Here is a 24,878-nt window from a genome sequence, read left to right on the forward strand (position 1 = left end):
ATCGGTGCTTATATGTTTACGTGTATTTTCCAAACTTTCATTGATTACACTATTATTCTTACTCCTGTAAAATGAATATGCATTACATTTAAGCGCAAATAGCTCGTTCAGCAAGCTTATAAGCCCTGCCTAATTTGCGTTTGCTTTTGCCGGCCTCATTCAACTGCAGAGCTGGCACGTATGACATCACAGGTTCTGTTGTGGGAAATGAGCTAGTGGGTTGCATGTTCTTTCCCTTTTTTTATAATTATATAACTTATTGAGTGAAAATTACATTAAGAATGGTGTCACAAGGATTATAATGAGGCAATCTTTCGAATGAACCAAACCTGTGTTTTGTCTGAATGCTCTAACCTTCGACGGTCCCGCGCAGCAGCAGAGTGCCAACGCGCCAATCGCGAGAACTCAAAGTCCATGTGGCCAACGGACCACCCATTTGAAGCTCCCATGAAGCCGACGAATGTTGTGGCTTCGTTCCTTTCTTTGCTGCCTGTTCTTCCATCGCCGCCTCGTACTACCCTTCGTTTCACTTCCCCTTCCATCGCCACACTCTACGCCACTGCCTTTTCTCCTCTCAATTTGCTCGGCCACGTCAGCTTTACCAGCTTACCCCGTGTGCGCGAGGCACATGGCGATGGGATAGCGCAGACACTGAGGTGGAAGAGGGGGGGCACAAAATAGCCGTTTTCTTTTAGAAACTTGAGATTTCAGTAAGGTTCTCACAAATTATGCGAAAACGCGCTAAATATAGTACTGTATTTTCCGGTTTATAAGTCGCAGTTTTTTTCTGAAATTTTTGTTGGTGCGTCTTATCCACAGATGTGACTTATGTATAGAATAAATTTGGTACGTGGTCCACGCTCAAAAACGTGCCTGTGTGCTGCATGATGTCAGTGCACGTTAAGAGACACAGCTCTATGATCTAAATGAATGAATTTTGTTAGCAAGACGGAAGAAGAAGCCTTCGATGGTTTTGCCTAAACGCCGTCTGTAAGTACATGCCATCTGTGTGTACCAATAAATCATTTTTGTCAAGTTTGTTGTCCAGACTTTGGACGGTATATGCACATGTCTAGCACTGCTTACCGGGGGATGCGTTGAGAGGCCGCAGCTGCCACAACCATGCACTTTCGCCGAACTTTCTAACGAACTGATCCTCTAAGACAGGGGTCTCAAACTCACATCAGTGAGCGGGCCGCAGTCACGGAGTTTAGTCCCGCAAGGGCCGGGTGGGGGGGGGGGGGGGGGGAGGGGAGGGGATGATTAACAAAATGTCAGATAACGCTGCCTTTCCAGCATGGAACTGGGCGTCAGGATTCGCAAAACGTATCGATACCAATCTCCAGAATGACTAAAATGTGGATGCCTATTCTGAAATATCAAATATTTGTTCCACGATTATGCTTCAACATGTGGTGACTGTATTGGGTGCCTCACAAAAATAGGATTCAGGGCAGCTGCGTCACCGTATCGTACTATAATAAACGTTATTGATAGTAATTGAAGAGAAAATATTGCCAGTTTCATTTATGAAAGTCACAAAACTTTATTCCTTGAGAACCTCGATGTAGCTGTTATTGTTCTAAACATGCTGGCTTGATGCCTGGCAACGCTTGGCTGCGACTAGAGAAGAAATGTCCGCATGAACTTCTTGCGCGGAAACGACCCTCATGGTCGATCGCAGGTGCTCATCAGTCATCCTCGACCGGAGAGCTGACTTGTTCACCTTCAGCAAGGAAAACAGATGTTCGCACAAGTAGGTGCTTCCAAACATGGCAGTGATCCTTGCAGCCTGTTGACGAAGCGCCGGGAAAATTGCATCGTCAAGAAACTTGTAGAAGTCTGGTACAGCCACGTCCTGAAATGTCTGCTTCAACGGAGTATTAGCTTGCAGCTCAAGAAGTTTCATCTGTAACTCGGGCGCTGCGTCATCCACCGGCACCGAAAACGGCAACGAAAAAATCCGGAATTCATCGGCGAGGCTGGTGATGTCTTGGAAGCATCCTTCGAATTCTCTTTGAAGATCATGGAGGAGGTCAGCGAAGTTATCACAGGATTGTTTATCCACGTTCTCCAGCGACTTCAGGGTTAGAAAATGATCAAACTTCTGAATTCTCATCTGTCTCTCCCAAAGCTGCAATTTGGATTGAAAGGCTTGAATGTCGTCATGCATTTTCGTGATCAGTTTGTTTTTTCCCTGAAGTTTAACGTTGAGGCAGCTCAAATGATCAGTGATATCACTGAGGAACGCAAGGGAGTGAAGCCACTTTTCGTCTGACAGCTCAACAATGGCCCTGTTCTTGCTCTTCATGAAGGCGCCTATTTCCTCTCGGAGATCAAAAAATCGTTTCAGCACTCTTCCACGACTCAGCCATCGCACCTCTGTATGGTACAAAATTTCACCATATTCGCTGCCAACCGCTTCTAAAAGAGATACAAATTGGCGGTGGTTAAGAGCTCTTGAACGGATGAAGTTCACTGCGCTGAGCACGATTTCCATTACGCTCTTCATTTGCAGAGACTTGGCGCAGAGTGATTCTTGGTGCAAAATGCAGTGAACCGCAGCAAATTGATTGACGATTCCGAGTGCAGCGAGTTTCGTCCGCAATCGACCAACAAGCCCGCTCTTGCATCCCACCATTGATGGCGCACCGTCTGTAGCCAAACAAACCAACTTTTCCCACGGCAGTCCAGCGTGTTCGGCCACTTTTTCAAGAACAGAAAGAATATCCGCCCCTGTGGTCGTGCTTTTCATTGGGATTAAGTCCAAGAGTTCCTCAGTGACGTTCAGGTTTTTGTCTACACCCCTTACAAAGATAGCACATTGTGCCTTGTCAGTAATGTCAGTGCTTTCGTCAACTGCAATAGAGAATGCTTCAAACTCGTGGCATCGGTTGATTAATCCTTTTTCAATGTCTCCACTGATCTCGTTAATTCTCTCGGCGACTGTGTTTGGAGAGAGGCTTATTTTCTCGAATGTCTTTTTCATGCTGGGACAGGTAGCATCAGCAACTCCGAGCAGGCACTGCTTAACGAACAGGCCTTCAGTGAAGGGCTTGGAAGATTTGGCAATAAGCTCAGAAATTACGAAGCTTGCCCTTACCGTTTCGTCGCTTGCTTTAGCCGACTTTTTGAACAGGTTTTGCTGCTTTCCCAACGCCGCCTTCAGTTGAGTCACGGTGTGCTCGCGAACGTTGCCAGTAAGAGCACCATACTTCTCGTGATGGCAAGACATGAAGTGGCGTCAAACATTGTACTCCTTCGGCACAGCCACAGGCTAGTGGCAGACAAGCACAACACCTTGTCTCTTGATTCTGTGAAGAAATAAGAAAGTTCCCGTCGCTCCTGAAAGCATCTCTTCTCGTCTTCCACTTTGCGTTTTGCAGACTGCTTGGACAACGACATTGTGGCTCCCTAGACTTCCACAGCAGAAAACTTCGTTTGCAGATCGTCCAAAAGGTCAAAAAGACACCTGTCAAATTTACGGAGGCGACAGGCACGTAGGAGCACAATTATGTAGTGCGCTCTATCATGATTGACTTGGGGCGCCGCTACCATCCACAGTGCTGTCAACAGCTTGCGAGTCGGAGGATAGGCGCTTGGTTTGGCGTCTCAATTTAGCGCACGCGAACAGATATGTGGCGTTTGATGTCTGGAAGTGCACAGTTTCGAAGGGCAATGTGCAATCTTTTCCTGTCACTCTCTCCCAGGCCATAAATAACGCTGCGACACGCCCCTAAACGCACGTGGGTGCATTTTAGAGCCCGAACCTAGAGTCCGACGTGCGGCAGCGTCCTTTTCTCCACAGCTGCAGCGCAGTAAAAGCATTTTACACAAAGACGAACAGGAAAGCAAATATCCACAAACACCATACAACGCCCGGAAACCGTCGCGCTTTCGAAGAAGCCTGGAAAACTCCGGACAAGCCGCCGTTTTCTCATTAGTGACGTGCAGCCAGCCCCGTTCGCAGAGTCGTAAAACGCCGTGGGCAGTTTCTCCGCGGCCTGCGCTCGCCCAGCCCTGTGCGCACTGCAGAGTGCTCGATCCACAAGTCGCAGTTGCTTGTGACCATTGTGCACCCGACTTAACGCCTTCGGAAAAGAGGGGTGTCCGCTCTGGTAACAAGAAGCCGTGAAAGACGATATCCACACGTTTTCGAGCAGTCTCTGGCCACCTGTGTCCTTGGCTACACAAGCAGGGCGCGCACTGCTCACTCATTCGCTTAAAAAACAAAAATAAACCAAGACACTCATGAGAGGGCCGCGGGCCGCAATAGAAGGGTCCGCGGGCCGCATGCGGCCCGCGGGCCGCGTGTTTGAGACCCCTGCTCTAAGAGATTACCTGCTTAACAAGTGCATTTTGTACACCGGTGGGTCTGATAAACCGATGCAACTTATATACGGTTTTTCTTTCTCGGAAAAACTGCTGTTTTGAGGGGGGTCCGACTTATACAAAAGTGCGACTTATAGACCGGAAAATACGTTAGTTTAAATAAGTTCTTAGTTCACCTGTCGCATGAGACCATCTACTGGCGTGGCATTCACCCGTATTCTGATCACACGATGCTTTCGCGTGGTCCCTTAATTGGAAGTTGTATTACTATGGTTTCACTGTATTTTACACCGGAAAAAAAAAATCTTTTTTAGGCTTCAGCATCTGTTCAGCATGAGAAGCACACAGGATGCAATAGGCTAGTGACAACCCCGTCAGATCAAGATTCCTTTCCAATATGAGTTAAAAGATTCAGTGACTTAAGTTAAACACAAGTGTCTTTAGTTTCAAAGGTTTTAGGGGCGAAGCCCCTTTGGGGTTGGGGCTGTTGGCGTCTCATGTTGTCGCCGTCATTATCGTAATCGTCATTCGTCTCATGTAGTGACGGTACTACAACACCGGAAAACTTGTTTACATCTCTCGTTAGAACGTAACGTGCACTAAAAAGACACTGGGACACTCGTTTACGCTTCATGCTGGAGCGCCTACTAAAAATACACCGGGACATTCACTCATTTACACCTCTCGTTAGAGAGCTTCGTGCTTCAAAGACACGAGACTTTTACAGCAAAGCTGTACACATCTACCCCCCAACGGGTTCATCTCCGTTGGCAAAAACACTAAGGCGCCAAGAATAGACTTATACACTGCAGGCTTCGCCCCTCCCCAGGTTTCACGTTAGTGGGAATGGCAAGGGATTTTTTCCTTCTCTTGTTCATTTTGCAATATCATAAAGAAAGAAGGAAGTGTAACTAAGAAGTCAAACTAGCTCCCAACGCATCCTAACAAAGACAGCAGACCACACATAAGTGGTCAAACTCACCAGACAAGTTGGTCGTTGCACAAGAACACCGAAGACCGGATCTCCCTGAAAAGTTCGGTCTCATATTAGGACCCACACAACCACCACTTCCCTTCACTTCAGGTATGGTTTAGAAAAGGGAGAGAAGAAGATCGAGGTTTGCGGCCTGGACATCTGCCGGTGATGCAACCCAGTACCAAAAAAAATTAAAGCAGTTCCACTGAACGTGAAAGTGGCCGGAAGTCCAGAGCAGTGAATTATCTGCCAGAGGGGCTGTGGCACCATTATTTGCTCATTTCTGCCACCCCTAACTCCCTTCCCCTCCCTGTCTCCCACCTCTCTTAATGAACTGAACAGAGCTTTCGTCCAATGCAATTCGAATTTCCCGCCTTCACAGTGCTAGCGCACCCTCTGCCTGGAACAGCATAAGCCAGAGCTCTGTTCTTGTGCTTGCTTTCATCTCGCCTTACTGCGCAGTTTTGAACAATTTGTTGTTTTTTTTTGACTCCTGCGGCCACCTTTTCTCTCACTTCCATAAAAACCAACCTAATGAGGGTTGCTAACTAAATAGATGCGGGGCTGCCGGTTAATTACACAGATTTTGCTTCAAATGCACCTGCAGTTTTCTTTGCACCAAATAATGGGGAGATGTACGTCAAGTGCCAGCGGTTCAGGAGTTTCAAACAGTTACGACTATACAAACCGTTTGTTCAAGTATGCCATTAAGTCTTGGCCAGAAGGCTGAATCGAGAGACAAGCGGGTTTGGTTCCATAACACCATGTGGCCCTGTTTGGGTTCGCGACACCGCCTGATTGCTGTGGCTAGATACCATGATAGCCAATAAGGTACGACGGCAAGCCGGGCCCCTAAAGTGCTCTGCACTTAAAAGCGTGCTGCCTCACAGGACACAACACAAATGTCAGGGAATGATGAACACAACAAGTTGACCGTTATCTGAGAATGGGCACCTTGATAGCTGAATAAAATGTTTCAGGCACCAACTGAGTGAAAGCGTTTAGACCTCCGGTGCTCTTTATTCCAAGTGAAGTAAAGGGGTGCTATTTTGTGAACCGACCGCTCCTCACCTTGCAAGGGTTTGAATGATGGCATCACTTTCTACAGTTGTTATAAAAACACACCCCATAACCACAAAAAAGCATCGCATCCAATGCTTGACGCCTTACACAAACTACTCAACTCTGCCAAGTGCACAAACGCACACCAAGTAGCATATCAATAGCAGCTTCAGCGCGGCACACTGCTAGGCCTACTACTGACCCCGATCTCCCTTAGCTACCCAGAGTCGTGAGAAAGTGGCACAAAGCGAGCTCCTAGAGAGAAGAACAGGAGCGGGGCTAGAGCGAGCACCTGAAGCGTCCCTCGAGGCGGTTGACGAAACACTGGACCCGCAGAAAGGCATGCTTGTCTAAGGGAAGAAACTGCACCCCTTGGAACACGTCCAGAAGGTCGGCATGCTGGATCCTCAAGTGGGGGATTTGCTGCACACACAAAGGGGAAGGGAGGGGTGAGGAAACGCATTCCTGACAGGACGCCAATCAATGATCACGTAGTACCAGTGAATGCAGTCACATTCACTGACAGCAATACCAGTTGAAACAATGCATTAATGAGGCCGTAATCTGCCGATTCCAAAACACACGTTCCTTCTCCTAGAAAATTGGGTTTGAAAATATCATACGTGCTGGAATCTGGCACAAATTGAAACCCTGCTAGTACCTGCTTATTGTTATTTACATTAGGGGATAACCACAGTTGCCTGATTTGCACAAGCAACACATCAAGTATATTCCAATTGCTGGTCCCCTTTCTCCCTTGCATACCCCAAAATACAGTCTTTACACGTTCTTGAACCGCACTGTATATTAATTTAGACAAGGGAGGAGCACACAAAGATGGAACGATGCACGATCGTTCCGTCTTTGTGTGCTCTTACCTCGTCTAAGTTTTATTACAGCGCGGTTCCAGAACATGTATGACCAACTAGCCCCCGTTTTAGCTTCACTGACAGTCTTTACATGGTTTCAGCTTGCCTTCTGACAGTTCGGACTTATCAGCACTTCTTTACATTCAGCAGAAAGTTACTGCATTCTGCATTTCACGCAAGGAGCACGGAACCAACTGAGTCAAATTATGTGACATTTTAGTTAATTAAGCTCACAAGTAAAGCGAATGCAAAAAGACAGCCGTCTCACCCAGTCGAGAAAGTCCTTGAGCACGGCCTTGTTGGAAGCGAGGACCTCGGACAGCGAACCACAGAACATCTGGAAGAAATAGAAATTGAAAAAGGTTCTACAAATTCATAGAAATGTTTGTAACGGCATAGTTTGCTTCCTTTAGAAATACATGACTTCTTTAGTGAGATAAAAAATGAACAAGAAATGCATTTTGGTTTATCTACTTTTCCCTTGATGGTGCTAGCAGTGTAGCAAGCAAAAGATTTGTTTTGAGTAAAGAAGTGACATATCTCCAAAATAAACAAACTAGGCCGTACTGAATGTTGGTGTGTCTTTGTAAAGCTTTTTGCATTGGTGCCCGACGGTTTGTAAGTACATAGGTCGTGAGTTTGTTAACAGGTGAGTCCCCCTAAAAAGGGAAAAAAAAGTGAGCCCCCCTTATTTTTACAGCTATGATAACAAAAATTGTAGGGATGGGCGAATATAGATTTTGAGGTTCGAAGAGAATTCGAAGCGAATAGTGATTTAGTCGAATAATTTCGAATCGAATAGTTCGAATAGTACACATTGCAAATCACAAAGACAAATGAGCAACTTGTGACCTGACTAATGTACACATTTTTTTCTAATAATTAGAACTCACGTAGGCACAGCATTGTATAAAACTATTACCAGTTGAACATTTATTGCAAAATCTTGCACACAGCTTTCCTTTGCTGTATTCACAAGTTTTCATGAAGAAATGCCTGTTGCGCCACATGCTCTAGGTGCAGCAGTTTCCGCCGGCTGCTCATTCACAAGTTTAAGCGCCGCCTAGAAACTAGAAGCTCCGCTAAAAAAAGAAGTATTGTAGCCACTAGTATACGGCCGTAGCCAATCAAAGCGCAAGTGGCTGGCCGCCATTTTGAATAGGCTCGCTTAGTGCGGCGTACTGCCGCGCTGTGCGAGCCTATTCAAAATGGCGGCATGCCTATTCAAAATGGCGGCCTGTACAAGTCTGCTGGCTTGGTGCCGCTATGTTCGGAGCGGTGTCGTTTCAGTGCCGCCTTTTTTTTTAACCTAAAGTGTGCTGGCGGCCGAGAGCTTCGTCGAACCTCTAGGCAAAGCAGCAACTCGGCAGTGCCGGCACTGATAATAGAAATGTCCGCGTCGGTGGGTCTTGAGCCAAGCCTTGGGGTAACTCTCGGAAAGCTTGACCGAAAAGCTTGGCTTTTAGCTGCCTATTCGGGAGCATCGAATAATTCGAAAATATCGAATACCTGCATTCGGATCGAAGCGAATAACGAATAGAGAGCTATTCGATCGAATATTCGACAATACCGAATATTCGCCCATCCCTAAAAAATTGGGTGGCATATGTAGTTTTTCATTCTGATTGCAGATACTATAAAATTTGTTTTTGACTAAAGCAACTATATTCAAATTTACTTCGATTTTTATATTTGATTTTCTGACAGCCTTTGCAAAAAAAACTGCTGGAAGGATGCAGCTGAACAAAGTACCAGAGAACTGTGCACAACTCAAGGAATGCAATAAGCATAACATTATCATTCCACCTCGTCTGTAGCAGAAGTTACGACTGTTTTAAGTTTGGGCCTGAAAGGCAAGACCTGTTTTTTGGTTCCCAAATTCCAAGCCCAAACTTCAAACTGTCGTAACTTCTGCTACAGACGAGATGGAATGATAATGTTATGCTTATTGCACTCCTTGAGTTGTGCACAGTTTACTGGCACCTTGTTGAGCTGCATCCTCCCAGCCGTTCTTTTGCAAAGGCTGTCAGAAAATGAAATATAAAAATCTGAATCATTTTAACATAGTCATTTTGCACAAAAACAAATGTTATACCTTCAATCAGAATGAAAAAATACATATGCCACCCAATTTTTCTCGTCATAACTGCAAAAATAAACTTTCTTGGTTCAAGACCAGTGTGCCCCTTTAAGATAGACAGGAGCCCTTTAAGATAGACAGGACTACGAGGTTCCGAGCTCCCCACCTGGAAGGTCCTGTAGAGGCCCTCCATCAGAGCTTGGTAGACATTGTCCTGGATGTCGTCCGACAGGTGCTCCACATAGAGCTGGCTGTTGCGGGTCTTCTGCTGCGTCGGAAGGCCGATGGTCTGCACAGTTTCAAAGGGAAAATGTGATTGAAGCACTTGAAGACAGGTTGCATTCTGCAGTGGCACTCATCATCATCATCATCAACAGTCTACTAGGGTCCACTGCAGGACAAAGACGTCTCCCATCGACCTCCAACCGTTCCTGCCGTGCGCCGCTCGAGTCCATTCCTTGCCCTTGAATTTTCTTATTTCACCTCTCCGTCGAGTTAATGGCCTCCCCCTTCCTCTAAACCCATCTCTCAGTATTCACTGTCCTCCGGTTGTCATTTCTTTTCATTAAGTTGTCCTGCCCAAGGCCATCTTTATTTTTACTTTAATACGATATCATCTACTCGAGTTTGCTTCCTGATTCAGGACGTTCGTTTCCTGTCCCCAAGTGTTACTCCAATTATTATTCATTCAATAGCCTGTTGAGCCGAACTGAGTTTGCTTTCAAGTTGTTTAGTAAGGCGCCAAGTTCCAGCTTATATGTCATCACCAAAAGGATGCATTGGCTGTATACTATTCTTTTCAAGGATAGAGGTAGATAGCTGACTTCTCTTTATTCGGGAGTACTTGCAGAGTGCTCTCCAGCCCATACCTATTCTCCTATTATGCGCTGGATTTCTCTCACGTGGTTGGGGTCAGCACTGACCACGTATCCGAGGTAGTTATTTTCTTCTTCTTGCACTCGTGCTTCCTTACCTATGCTGAAGAGGGCACTTTCAGCATGTTTGTTCAGCATTGCTTTACAGCTATTGTACTGGAAAGTTTTGTGGAAATTACAGCAGAGTTTTTTCGCGTCAGAGCACAACAGCAAGTTTTGTGGCACTGTGGCCATAAAACTTCCTGCTGTGACAAAACTTGACCTAATTTCTTCAAGAGGCAGGAGCGCATGGGATGACAGCATTTCACGAAAAATTTCCGCAGGTCACCTAAGCCTGCTTATGTGCTTTAAAGGCGACAGCTGTGTGGCTTCCCTTGATGGCACTCATCAAAGCCTTCACCACTACAGCATGTTTGTGCTGCATCCCTTTCTTCGCTTTTGTTTCTTCATCTTTTGCCATGAATCACTCCGACAGGCAGACTGACGACACTCCGCGCCACAACTCTCCCACAATCAGAGTTCTCCGTAGCCCAAAGCACCTCAACGACAACGTTTGTTGTTGACACAATGAGGTTCTTCAAGCTGTCCGCTCAAGGCTCTTTTAGTGCTGTCGGCAGTACGCAAGACACTCTGACAGAGCATAACCTACCGCGGACTTATTTTTTACTTTCTTCCCATTTCCCACATTTTAGATGCGACGCTCAGAGCATCTCTTGTCGGCAGCCCTGTCCTTCCTGCGTGCGTCCGTTGTTGTCCGCAGCCACTCTCCCCCTCTCCTCTCCGATAGCGAACACTCTCTCATGAGGGGCATTGGATTGGATTCGATTGGCTTGGCTTGGATTAGATTTGGATTGGATTAAAGTGGATTGTGTTGGATTTGTGTTGCGTCACAGCCGCGGCACTCTCTCTCTCTCTGCGGTCTCCTCTCCTTCGGGCGCGCTGCGCATATAAACGGTGTGCCACTCTCCGGCGGCCTTTCGGTCGACGGTTGCTCTCCACTTGCGCTTGACCCTCCCTCAGCGTCGCATCACACCAGGGTTCCCGCGAGGGGAGGTGGGCGTAATTTTTTTAGAGAATCATGCACCTAGGAAAACCACTGCATCAATGCCACTCCCCTTCATCCTTCAGGTTGAAGACAGAAGTTAAAATGAGAGCAAGAGAGAGAGAGAGAAAATTAACGGGCTCGCAGTCACGATGGCTGGTTTTTCCGACGGAGCTGAAAAACAAGAACACCCGTCTGGAAAGCGTACCCTCCACTACAGTGCGAATTATATCCCGAGTGTAGCTTTGATGTTAAAGGGGGGACACTGCTCTTAAAACAGCTTCCTGTAATTTTTAAGTAAACTCTCTGAAACTTGGTAGCCTTGCTGCTTTTTTTTTCGCTGATTTGAAATATGCCGTTATTTTTTGAGTAAGTCAATTAGTTCCCAAACTCTGGCATTTGAAACGGCATTCGGAATGGTTCCTTGCCACTGGTGCCACCAAGGTTTAATAAGCTGTAAAATTAGTTCCAAGAGGTGCATCAAAAAACCGAGTCTCTTATTGCAATGACCAGGGTTCATGGCATTGGAAACTATAAAGATTACAGTTTTATGACAAACACTGTTTTGACTACTGTTCCTCCAAAAATGGCTAGTTACCTCTAATAATCCTGGTAACTAACTGACTGACTAAAAAAAATAACACCACATTTGAAATCACTGGAGGAAAAGCAGCAAGACTGACAAGTTTCCTGGAGTTTACTTAAACATGACAGGAAGCTGTTTTAAGAGCAGTGTCCCCCCTTAAAGGAGTACTGACACGAAATTTCTCGCTTTCAGTTTTTATGCTGCAAAGAATACCTATCGGCCCAGTAATTATGAAAATCGAACCGAAAGCCGTCAGCCGCCAACACAGAATTAATTATAGCACGTTTATTGCAACCAATTTCAAATTTGGTCGCCGCGCGGGAAAATGGCCGTTCGAAGGCCAGCCTGCAAGCGGGCCAGCCTTACGTCACGGTCTCACCCGTGACGTCAGGGACGTTTTTCTTTCCTCCATGCGTTCGCCGCATCGTCTGCTACGATTGCACATGGTCCGCGACTCGCCCGCGCAGTCGACATGTCGTCTGAATCGTCAGACTCGGATGAGTCACTGCCACCCGACAGACTGAACAACTTTATTTGGCCAGGCGATTAGGCCGGCGATGTCTTCGCCGTCGTCCGTTTTTTAATATCACTGCGGCTCGAACCGGCGCAGACCGTGATAGCAACAACTTGTCGCCACTCTTCTAATCAATCTGATCATGAAAAAGAAGCTCTACATGCGAGAAACTGGATGTTAGTGTGTTGAAAATTGTGCTAGGAGTTGTTATCAGCGCTGAATTTAAAAGTGGCGTTCAGATGGTAAGCCTACGCTGACCGGCAGCGGAGGTTCGGCGCTCCGACCCAGCACTGTCGGCACCACGGTGCGGCGAGCGGCCGAAAGATGGCGCCACCTGCGCGCTAGAATCAAAACCGGCCGCGGCAGATGTTTTGGTCACCGATCGCAGAAACGAAAATTATTGCCAAAATAAACCTTCATATGCGAAAAAGGGGATGATAGTGTGGTGAAAAGTTGCGTAAGGGATGGTCATTCGCAGTTGTACAGATACCAGCGATCAAATAGTCGCCACGATACTAACTGCAGAAATTGCAGAGACTGCAGAAATTGTGAGTGTAAGCCATTTTTTGATAAGACTAGGGTTGTAGCTCGTCACGAGGATCAGTTGACACGAGAGATCATCGAGGCCCACCAGATAGTTTCCTTAAAAGACAACTGCGTTAGCACAGCTTCTTTAGCATTGACAAAGAAAGAACTGCAATACTTATCAAATCATTAGATTTTACCGTGCAAAAGTGCATTTGTAACGCGACCTTTGAAATGTCATCCTTCACTTTTTTGTTTTTTGTACTTGCTTGTGCTCCCCCCCCTTTCCTCCTTTCTTTCTTTAGCTGTGTATCTTCCGGTATAAAAATCGGACATCATAGTGAAAATAAAATGAGTTGATAGTAGCGCCGTGTCCCGTTCACTTCGTTCGTCCTTGTCCATTTTGCGCTTACTTACACGATACTAAGTTCCCAACACCCAAGGTGACCCGTGCAACCCCGAGCCCTCTGGCTTGGGCGACAGTTCTTGCGGCCGCCGGCGTGCACGAACTCCACGAAGTCCACATTTAGCGCTGCATGTCGTCGCGCGGAAAATAATGCATCTTGGCATCGTCGTCGATTTGCTCGGGCAGGCTTCCACGAGCAGTACTTCGCATACCGCGAGCTTGCCATAGCACAACTTGGGCGAGCACGGCGACGCGCACCGCCGCGTCGCCGCGGTGCCCGTCGACATCGCGCACCACGCCGTTTTTGGCACCAGTGCCGAACACCATGCGCCGGCAACGAACTGAAGAGCAAAGACGTCGAACACGCAACGTTTACAAGCATTGCTCACACAGCTACGCCCACGTCTCCTGCCCAAACGAATACCACCGACAACAGCAGCGCAGGATATCGTTTCCGGTTCTGAAAACAACTATATGACGTCACCCTGAACCGGCCAGACACGTAGGCCAATGTTTCGTCACGCCGAAAGCGATTGCGCTAGTGCTGCCGATTTGTGGAAGCTCGCGGCCTGGACAATCAAAATCGATTTTAGATGTGATTCCGGCCTCGGATCGCTGCAAAAATTTCTGTGAGGCATCTGTACAAACTACTGAAGCCAATTATATCATTTTTTAGGTATCAAAATTTGGTGTCAGTACTCCTTTAAAGGGCGACGAAGACAAAATACAAGTTCATTCAGTTTGAAAGCCCTAGCCTGTGGCAACTCACTCAGCCCCATTACAGCCACAAAAGATGCTTTTTTCAGAAAAAAAAATAATGCTAAAAATATTACACAACTTGAAAAATCTGCACCACAGTAACGTAATATGGGCAAAGGTACAGTGTTACCGGCTAGTGCTAATAACATTTTCATCAGTCTGATAACTGCACATTACCATCAAAGTGATGCAATCAAATGGAACTGGAGGCCCCACTACAATAGCCCACGACGCTAGGAGTGGGGTATTCCTAGTGGCTCAGTGGCTAAGTCGCAGTGGCCTTGTGGCTAAAGCGTTGCGCTACTGAGCGCGAGGATGCGGGTTCGATTCCCTGCCGCTGCCGCCGCTTTTCTGATGGAGGCGAAGAGCGAAAAGTCCCATGTGTACAAGATTTCGGCGCACGATAAAGCTCCCCAGGTGGTCAAAATTAACCCGGAGCCCTCCACTACGGGTGCGCCTCATCGCCTGCGTTGCGTCGGTGTGTTGAACTTTACAATCAATGATAACTGGTGGCTCCGGTCGGTGGCTGCCAATCGTGCTAACAAGATTCCGTGATATCATAGAAAAATTGCTGGAAAGTTGCCAAGGAGTTACCACTGCTTTTTTTTTTTTCTTAATATGTTTACTGTTTGTTTATAAAGTTTGTGATAAAATTTGCATCGTTATTATCGGGACGAAACATCCTTCCTAATGAACCAAACTTGTATTTTGTCTTCATGGCCTCTTAAAAGGGCCATGCAGACAAAACACGAGCATGGTTCATTCGAAAGATCGTCTCATTAGAGTCATACTGACACCACTTTTAAAGTAAATGTCGCTCAAATAAGCTACATAATTAAGAAAAAAAAAAGGGAATGGCCGTGTGACCCAATAGCTCAACAGAACCTATTCTATCATATGCCCAGATCTGCGATTGACTGAGGCCGGCAAAAGCTAACGCAAAATTCGGCACGGCTTATAAGCTTGCCCAACAACCTATTTGCGCTTACATTTAGGGCACATTCTTTTTAAAGCAGTATGAATGGTAGGGTAATTAATGAAAGTCACGAAAATACATGTATGCATAGAAGTACCGATGCGCGCTGCTGTTGGTACTGCGTGCACTATGCTTGTTTTAGCTGCACAGCAGTCCGCTGCTTTGGGGTTATCTCAGACGACACTGGGCGATTGCCGTAAGCGACGGTGTCTTACGGGACCCTATTTGTTGAGCGAACACCATGTTTCACGAAACGAATATTATTTCTTTACAAAAACAAGCCAGGTATAAATATGGTCAAAAACAAAACAAAGGCACAAGACGGCCCACTGTGGTATGGTGGCGCCATCTAGGTTCACTATCGGTAAACAAGGCTCCACAGCAGCTTGAAGACCTGTTCTTGTGATGTCACTGCAGACGTCATGAAAACACCCGATTTGACGGGAGAATCAAAATTTTAATTTAAACTGAATAATTTTCCAGTGAATTGTTTGCTTCGAGACAACTGCTGGGGGCACTACAAAACACGAAATATTTTGAATAAAGCAAACTGGCATTTTGTCTGCATGGCCCCTTTAAGCCTCCACAAAGTGAAATCCGGAACTGACAATAACTGACACCACAGGGACGCCAAACCAAGGCAACATTCGATGAGAAACTCTCAAACCCACCATGACCATCCAGAAGTTTTCCTCGGGTTGGAGAAAGAATTGCCTCGTCTTCTGGGTGTGCAGCACCTCGCAGGGCTTGGACGGGGAAAATGTCCTGGCAACAAAAGATGGGCATTCAGTTCACCTACACACACTTGCTGCACCCCAAAAGCAATAAGATAGTTGAGCCACTTACTGTGTGAAGTTGACGAGTGCCTCGCAGAAGCCAACATTGCGCAACTTGACATCTTGTTCGACGTCTTGTGGGTAGTAGTAGATTACCTTCTTGTGCTCCTGCAAGATACGAAAGTTTGTGCGTAAGAAATACGCAGTCAAAGACAAAGTTTGAGTATTGGACCCCGCTTGCTTGTACAAGCTCAAACTTTTCCCAAATATTGCAAATGCAATGCTGTGTAGCACTGGCATGAGTGATTACGCTCAAAACATTTATATCGAAATGGAATAAAAACACGTTGCATTTATAAGGCTGGCCTCCACAGGCATACAAGAGCATACCAGAGTGGCAATCGGCGCCACAATTGCATACCAATGTGGGAATTAGGGAGAGAGCAAAGATTTCGGTTAGCTTCGTTACTGGCTTGGTGAGAGCCAGAAATTCAGGGCGCGACTCTTAAGGCGTCTGCGGTCGAGAAAAACTCCCCAGATCTGTACCTACATACAACACATATTCGGGTAGGGGATTGGCTAAGAACATACAGGCGAGTCAATTGTCAGACAGACCTAAAGTCCACATGCTGTAAAGAAAACGAAACTGCGCAGGGCGTAACTGAGGTAACGCAAGATACATAACCATGTAGGGGGATTCGCCAAATAAAAACCTGTGTGCCCCATACTACGAATGCCGCCTTGTTTGCATACTTAGTCATACGTCAAATAAAGATTATTATCATTAGTCAAGCGACTCGTTTTTTTTTTTTTTTTTTAATTTCACGCATTTAACGACTGCGGAAGGTCGACTGGAATTACGAAGCTTTTTGCCACAAATGCTTCAGTGTATCTAATTTTGAGTGCTGCACAGAACTTTGAGGAAAGTGAGCTTTCCTCTGAGTAGCGTCAGTCCCACTTGGTACAACAGTCCAAACAAAACATTGTAGCCTCTTCTGGGCGAAGGCTGCTCAGGCGGCAGCATTTGTAGCGACTAGCTGTGGTCAGTCACCCTTGAATGTTCAGATTGTTAACACGATCCAATCACTTGTACATTTTTTTTTAGCGCCCGCTCCAACTTTTTTTAACGTGTTTGTCCGAGATCACTCTGAACAGCGGTGATCTAGCTTTTACTACAAATATGAGCGCACCCAGAGACGGCGACAAGTTCCCAACTGCGAAGGGTTTGAAGATATGATACAAAGATGAGTCCCAGTAATGCCAACGAATTCGGATCTTCATGCAGGAAGAATACAGAACTCGTCGCGGCTAAAGACAAGAGGTGAAAGGCAGTTTGTGGTCGTGTGGTTTAGCGTGGGTGCAATGACGCGACGACGGTTGAAGGTCAGCGTACCTCGTCCTCCCGTTTTCCGTAGGTTGGGTTGTAGACAAAGAAATTTTGAAGGTAGACCTGCGTTCTTCCTGACATTCCGAGGGAGCGCCTCTGGTGCAGCGATAACGGCCTCCGAGTTGTGACATTTAATCAGAGTTTACGAGCCCTCCTAGCGCGCAGCGACCCATTCTCGTCGATTACGGAAGCTGCCATGTTGGCGTCGCATTGCAGCCAAGACAAGTCAGGACAAATTCATAATTTTGTTTCTTTAGTGTCCTAAAATAATGAACAATAAAAACTACGCTTTTGATATGTAATTGCGCTTATTATTTTATTTTACTTCTAAAATAAAGTAAACTTTAGAACAAAAATGTTTTCTTGTACTAAGTGTCGACACAAGAGGGCAACTAAGAGCGCACTACTTCAAGAATTGTGCGAACATATCGAGGCGGCACTACGCATACATCCACTGTCTCCGTCCACAATTTTTTTTTCTGTGCTTTCGCATTCGTCCGTCCTAATCTGAGCTCCTGCCAGTGGTCAGCTGCGCAGCTTTGGTCGTGTGATTCTTCCACTCGAAGAAGGTGCATTCTCATCGAGCTCGTCGGCGGTTACCCCGACCGTCGTCTAAATCCGCAGACATGGCTAAAATGGAGCGTGCTTCGGAGATTGTCCTCCTCGCCGGAAATTCGCACGTGGATTTGGCGCAGAAAATCGCCGAGTAAGTCGACCACCCCCTGTTTTTCCCTGTGCCAGATTTTGTTCGTAATTTAGTCATTGTTTTTCTCTACATACACGCTTATAACGGTAATTTTGAGTCCCGACGTTTCCCAGCGTTGTCTTTCACCGTCCGGGAAGGTCAGCGCCGCGCGATAACGACGCATGTCGCGCGAGTGTCTGGAGACGTTGATAAGCGCTCCCCGATCGTCTAGTGATCTTGCCCTCTGTTTATCGCGAGACTTTTAACTTCTGGCGCATCTGCGGGCTTTAACTAGTCTCAGACGAACAGTTGTAGGTTGAAAATAACGGAAATCATGAGATATCCACGCTTATTGGTACGGAAGTTACTGTTGTCGTGTCAACACCGGCCGCTTGCAGTTGGTACCGCATCTAAGCAAACAAAAAATTTACAGTAACTAGATCAGTGTCTATAGTTCACAGCCATGGAGTAGCTGGTCATGAAAGTGATAGGCGGGTTGTGTGTATATTCCTTTCCGTATCCGCAGTAAGAATAGTGAGGCTAGTGGCAATCTTTTACTTCGGTGTTTCGTAATTGAAACAGGAGAAAAAGAGGGGGGCGCAAAGGTGTGCGCTTTCACGCGTAGTAACTTGAACGCCAAACTTGAAATTACATGATGAATGCCGTAAGGGGCTTCAATTTCATTACTTCGCCGCAAAGCTCACAGGGCAATGTGCTTCAACTTACACATCATTGTAGCATATTCCTTTCTTTTTCTGCGGGTGTTGGATATGGTACAGTTCTCTTTTATTTTATGAGAGACATCGTGAGGCCACGTGAACATTGACTTGTATTGTAAAAGTTAATTGCAAATGCTCCTACAGCGGCCAGTTGAAATCAGGCAATACCATCGGACGTGAAGGCAGTGGTAATAAGCATCCAACTGACAGCAATGTTTGCTTGTTGCAGATTGCTAATTACCAGTTGTGGTGCTATCGTAATGGCTTCTTCAGCTTCACACCAGCTCGTAATGTCTTCGTATGGGAACAATCTTAGCACAGATTGAAGAATAAGAATGTACAGTCATTGTCGAAGTTTTGTAGGCCGGGTTGAAATCTAGAACAGGAGTGCTTGACACAATGCCAACAAACTCCAAGCCTTTTTGTTTTGTTGCGAAAGTTGCAAATGAGTTCGTAAACGTAGAAGCAGCTTGTGTGGCTCCATGCCGGTCGGTGCTGCTTAAAGGGACCCGGCAACACCCTTTAGTGCAAATAAACCGGTGCGTCGTTTAGATTACACTGCCAGGAATACCTGGGCCAAATATTGCACGTGAATTGGTGAGCGCGCAAATCGCTGTGAAAGACGCGGAAAAACCAACCATGCTCTCTTCAATTTTCCTCATTATGCACCCCTGGCATGGCCTGAACGACGTCATTGAGACCATGGCTGTCCTATTGGCTGACGTGGTCAACTTCGCGGCTTATTGCTCGCGTTTCCTGTGACGATCCACCGTCGTCGACGCTGTGTACCAACCTCTTCTATGCCTGAACCTTACGCACAATTTTGGCTCTTCTTTTGTGTTTTGAGTGCGCGCGGAGTTTGAGTGACAAACTCAATACTCCTCTTTCAATGATACCACTCGACAACAAACGTTTATTGCTTCAAAAATGCCCTACCAGCCTGAGCATGCGGTTGCGAGCAGGCAGCCATGCCTGCTTTTTTGTTGCGCTAGACCGGAAATAGACCCCTCCATGCTGCGGAGAAAAGGAGAAAATTCCCTGGCCTGTGATATGTCAAAGGCCGCTGAAAAGAATGCCGCGAGCAGCCCCCCTCTTTGGGAGAGTGCGCGCAGCCTTTATCGCATTGTCCACGGTCGAGTTGAGAGGGAAGGATTATGTGCGATTTCTCATCGTGCGTAGTTTCGGTGATAGTGAACGGATTTTCATAATTCTTGCGGGAGGAGATTGTTGGTACAATAGACTTTACCACAAAGTACATTCCGAGTAGTCGATGGTAAGTGCTGCAGGGCCCCTTTAACACAGCCGTTGAGCGCGTTTCGCTTGTCTGACACAACGCTAACCTACTGACATAGGTGACAGTGCCACTTATGTGACCCTATTTGTCGATGGATCCTCAGTGTTTTACGGAATGATTATTATCAACTGTAGTACAAGTATGGCACGTGCAGGCACCAGGCACACGTTGTAGGGCACCACCGTCGCTTTGATGAACAGCACCGCCTGTGGCAAAACTCTCTTCAGTGGAATGCGGGGCGGGTCTGTAAAGAACCAAATCTTTTGAATACAACAAACTTGGATTTTGTCTTTGTAGACCCTTTAATTATGAAGTCTGGGCCTCTCCTGTGGATATTCAATTCAGACTTGGCAGTAATGAAATTATGGTAATTAAATTACTTTTTGCTGTAATGAGTAATGTAATGAATTAATTTGGAGTGTTGATAATTTAGTAGTGTTATCACTTACTTCAGGCCGGTAATTTCATGGAAATTACTCATTACTTTCAAAATTACTTTTGACTACGATATAGCCTGTCTGCTTTTCGTACGGCATCACAAGTTGACCAAGTAGAGTTCCAATGCCCTGAGAGTCTCTGGGCATGGGAACTTTACAAACAACTAGGAAACAATGCTTCGATGAGAGCTCTGCCTGCTTTCTCGTGCCTCTTCATTCCCTTTTCATGCGTTCCGGGAATGCCGCGGCGACAGTCAGTCGAGTTGAACAAAAATGTGCAGATTGTGTTCAAGGCTTCGTTACACTGGTCACTGGTGTAAGCCCGCTGCTAGAAAAGAGCATTTTTTCATCCGGCGGGAATAAGCACGGAAGCGCGCGGACTGTTTGTTAAAGTAATTTCATTACTTTTGAAAAGTAACAGTGATGTAATGTCACTACTTTCGGCCACCTGTAATTTTTAATGTAATTTAATTACCTTTTAGGAAATTCTGCTAAAGTAATGAGTAATGTAATTTAATTACTTTTTAGAAGTAATTTTGCCATCCCTGATTCAATTTGGCATTTATTTTGTGAGCAAAAGTTCTAATGTGTGTCTTGCCATTGATGCACTGTTGACTGTTTAGGACTGCAAAATTACAAGTCCTATCTTCAGAGCACTGCCACCTCAAACAAGGGAAGGAGGGGGGGGGGGGGGGGGGGGGCAGAGAATGCATGCAGCATTGCGTTTTAAAGTGTGCGCAGAGCAAGCAACTGCTCATTTATTTAGGCATAACATGTCTTTAGCTATAACAAACAGCCTGTAGCGGAACTTCGTAATCGACAGTAGGTGCCCACCCACTCAACAACACTCTTGGGGGTAGGGTCAATTGCCACCTTCCCCCGAAAAAAAAAAAAAAAAAGGGTCCCTCGGGGGGGAGTGGGGGTCGTGGTATGTAAAATGTTGACGTTGTGCTGAAAAACATTGCCATGTTTTTTTGACGTGCAATGCCATTTATTGTAGCAGTTTTCTAAAGAGAAATAAACATGATGTTAGGACTAAAAGTGACCGAGGTTTTGGTTATTTCTCTGAATGTACTGCACTGAGCTGGTCAAAAACTGGGCAGGTGGCAACCCTTCTTGGGGGAAAAAAAGGGCCAAACCTTCATTTAACCTTCCAGCTTGCTGGTGTCACGTTTTGTTATCCAAAAGAGGCAACTGTCAGTATGCAGACAAACTAGCTGTGTCCGCAATGATTTTTTGCCTTGTTTCTCCGCGACTCGTTCGGTGTAACTGACACCCTCCCCCTCTCTTTTTTCCCCCACGACCAGTCGCCTGGGCATCCGCGTGGGCAACTGCACGGTCGTCCATGCTGCCAACAGAGGTGGGTTGCGCTTGCTGCACGCAACATTTTCCGGGGAGACTTGCACGGGCATGCGCGCACCCAGCTGTAGACACTCGGCATGTCCCCTGTGTTGGGGGGGTAGGGCTTGTTCGGTGGGCATGCTTTAGGAAGGAGCATTGTGGCCGAGCACCTTGCTGTGGTCTTTTTGTTGTGTTTCTTTACACTACTTCCTCTTGGTTGTGGAAGCTGGTGGGGGCGGTGGTATTAGCAGAGGAATAGCGATAAGTTGTAAGCCATGGAAATAAGAAAAGCAGGAGTACCGTAAAGTTCCAAAAAAATGCTCGCCCAAAGTACAGTGATATCAAGTGAAAAAAACGAGATGGGTGAACTTTCGGGTTAGGTGCGAAAAATTACAAAAACATGTCTGCACGGCTAATCAAAACTGCGGAGGTATAAAAAAAACGAGATTGGTGAACTTCTAGGTCAAGTGCGGAAAGGACAAATAAGTGACCGCGTCACCACATGAATAGATAATTTGCGTTTATTTTGTTCACTCATCAGTGCCAAAGCCATCGTGTTAAGGGGCTGGGCTATGATTGGGGTCCTTTAGTAAATTGAATATTTCATCCTTGAATGGGGGGGGGGGGGGGGGGGTGTTTCGGGGGTGGGCATTATCTCGGAACTTTAGAGTTAATGCTGAGAAATAGAAAAACGAGCATCTTGGATTAGGGAGAAAACTCGGATGGTAGGTGTTTTAACTCAAATTAATAACCACCGAAAGCGGAGTTCAGCCGGACATGTGTTGTGGAGGACTGACAGTGGGTGGGCCATCGCCAGGTTAACTTTGTGGCTATACCAACAGACAGGACTACAAGCAGGGCAAGACTTGGCACAATGGAGGGGCGAGATGAGGAAATTCGAAGGCGAAAAACGGACTCGGGCACCCCAGGATAGGAGCAGTTGGAAGCCAGTTGGAGAGGCGTTCGTCCTGCAGTGGACATTAAAAAAAAGATGGTGATTATGAAGTCATAGATAAGTTCACAAAAAGCGACAATGGAGAAATGAATGCTTTTCTCAAATGTGCTCAGGTAGCACTCTGGTAGGAGTACTGTTGTAAAGGAAGAGAGAAAGCAAAACGAAAAAAGGAGCAAGCATCCGGTTCTGATGTGAACAGGCCATCAAACGGACCATGCCACACACATGCACATACGCACTTGTGCTTTATTTCGTAATAGCATATCCTGTATAATATCTTATCGTATTTTGTTTGTTTTAAGCTTCTTTCGTTTCTGCGCTAAATAGGCCAATGCTGAGTATGTCTGTGCAAGGCTTTAATAAAGAAAACTGGTATGTAGCTTTAGGCCATTTCTTCAGGACAATTAGCCAGCACATTTCTCGTTAGAGCCTTCTTATGTGCCATGGTGCTGGGACATGCTGCCTTAGAAAGCTTTTTTTCTTCTAATGGGGAGTTGTTTAGAGCCCTGTGAACCCTCAGCTTATCAGCCTTCGTCAGGTCGCACCTACAATCCCATTTGGTAGTAGTTGGGAGCAGGGTCCCTTGAGTGTTTCCTGTAGTGCTGTGAAAGAGAGTTGTAGTTCAAATGCTTTGCATAGCATAGTGAGGTTTTTCATACAAGCTGTGGACTAGGAGATGATTTTCTTCCCCCAATCTTCACTGTCTGTGCTGTTTTCTCGTCATGTTGAAAGTCTACTGAAATAAAGAAAAATGAAATGGACAGTTAGCACACGTGCTCTTTAGTGTCAGGGACGCCTTCTCATTGACTGGAGATGCCACTGCACTCTTCGCCAAGGCTCTCCATATGTCACCCGCAGATGAAAATGTTCAGGCGACCATTTTCAAATGACTAGTTGATGCAAAGATCAGGGCCGTTAAATTGCAGGTTGAGGTTCTGATGAAGGCTCTTGTTGGCAGAGGAAACAGTGAAAAAAATGGCGAACACAAGGACTGTTTTTTTTTTTATTTGTATCTAGTATCTGTTTTTAGTCCATCGTAGCTGTTCACCCCTGGTAGAGCACAATGGCCTTTTGAAACCCGACAATACGGAGGGAGGGAGAAGAGAAGCTAGTTGACTTTTGAACCAAGGGTGTGGAGGACATTGTACAATCAGGAAAGTATATGCAGTCGCCGATCAGTTTTTCAGACCCTCAAGGGACCACGATAGCGTCCGGAAAATCAGCAGCCCAAAAACACGAATTCGCGCAAAAAAGTCAGTGTTACAGTTAAGGCAGAAAGTTGGGCTAGTTGGTTATCTGACCGCATTTTACTAGTGAAAAACAGACGCGGACGAAGAAGAAGCTCACAGGACACTCGCTAGACTACAACTAGCGAGTGTCCTCTGTACTTCTTCTTCGTCCGCGTCTGTTTTTCACTAGGAAAATGAAGTCAGTGTGTTTACCAAGCACCTTGAAAATCTCGTCAGTCTGTTTCTACAAGGCGCTACGTTGCTGCACCAATGGGCCAGCTTGCATGTTGGTGAGGGTGACGTTCTCGTTCTAAAATGCAGAAAGCGCGTTGAGGGCACGCGTTCAGAACTAGTTGGCAGCATAGCCGGTGGCTCCTCATTGGCCAACTATTTCGTCTTGGGCAAGTTCAGCGCAGAGCTTGATCTCGTGGTCGGAGCTTGCGAACTGCTCCACTGTCATTTCCATGGGAACAGCGCCAGCAGCGCACAAATGCTCAATAAGTCAGCAGATTAAGAAGGTTGATTATGTTCACTGGTGTTACTATGCGACATTAGCTGGCAATGCGCATGCAGTGCTGGTTTGAGCCTAGAGAGAAACAAAATGGCAGTGATGTTTGCGTTGTTGGTAGCTTTTGACTCGGGTTTAAAAGGAAAAGTCAGGAAAATCGAACAAGAAGGGTTTCAGACGCCTGAAATTTTCGTTGGTGTTTAACATTGACTCTACGGAGTGAGTGCGTGGCGGTGCCATGTCAGAATCCAGATATTCAAGCAGGTCCGAAAAATCGATTGGTGACTGTAATAGCATCACACTTTCTCTTTGAAGAAAGGTCGTTCATCCCTGATAATTTTTTAAATAAAATAAACGCGGTGCATACTGCATTATATTATACTGTAGCAGTTGGTGAGCACTCATAATTTGGTGGAGTGGCAGTGGCGTTGGTGTGTGGTCAGTGGCTGATCTGCTTAATTGATTTAAGAAAGGTTTTTCCTTTCTTTTCTTTTTTCTTTTCTTTTTTTCAGGTAAGATGTTTGCCACACACCGCTTGTTCAGCT

At 46.1% G+C, this 24,878-nt stretch overlaps 2 protein-coding genes across 4 annotated transcripts in view; one reads left to right on the top strand and one right to left on the bottom strand.

Moving 5' to 3' along the window:
* The window catches only part of Ccz1 (vacuolar fusion protein CCZ1), a 34,689-nt gene extending 17,309 nt beyond the window's left edge, over positions 1-17,380 (bottom strand). Inside the window, exons 1-7 of the mRNA XM_077696256.1 lie at positions 17,172-17,380; positions 15,849-15,946; positions 15,674-15,767; positions 9,486-9,608; positions 7,508-7,576; positions 6,663-6,793; positions 5,315-5,359 (exon numbers count right to left, since the gene is read on the bottom strand). Of these exons, the coding sequence (XP_077552382.1) occupies positions 5,315-5,359; positions 6,663-6,793; positions 7,508-7,576; positions 9,486-9,608; positions 15,674-15,767; positions 15,849-15,946; positions 17,172-17,246 (635 nt within the window). The 5' untranslated portion in view covers positions 17,247-17,380. The remainder of the gene's footprint in view (positions 1-5,314; positions 5,360-6,662; positions 6,794-7,507; positions 7,577-9,485; positions 9,609-15,673; positions 15,768-15,848; positions 15,947-17,171) is intronic.
* A 241-nt stretch (positions 17,381-17,621) lies between these two features.
* The window catches only part of LOC144166772 (phosphoribosyl pyrophosphate synthase-associated protein 2), a 31,386-nt gene continuing 24,129 nt past the window's right edge, over positions 17,622-24,878 (top strand). For all 3 annotated transcript variants that reach the window (XM_077696257.1, XM_077696258.1, XM_077696259.1), the window contains exons 1-2: positions 17,622-17,871; positions 21,608-21,660. In XM_077696257.1, the coding sequence (XP_077552383.1) occupies positions 17,792-17,871; positions 21,608-21,660 (133 nt within the window). In that variant the 5' untranslated portion in view covers positions 17,622-17,791. The remainder of the gene's footprint in view (positions 17,872-21,607; positions 21,661-24,878) is intronic.

Source organism: Haemaphysalis longicornis, unplaced genomic scaffold (assembly GCF_048455015.1).
Source record: "Haemaphysalis longicornis isolate Haplotype H1 unplaced genomic scaffold, Haemaphysalis longicornis Haplotype H1 scaffold_19, whole genome shotgun sequence".
Lineage (NCBI taxonomy): Eukaryota > Metazoa > Arthropoda > Arachnida > Ixodida > Ixodidae > Haemaphysalis > Haemaphysalis longicornis.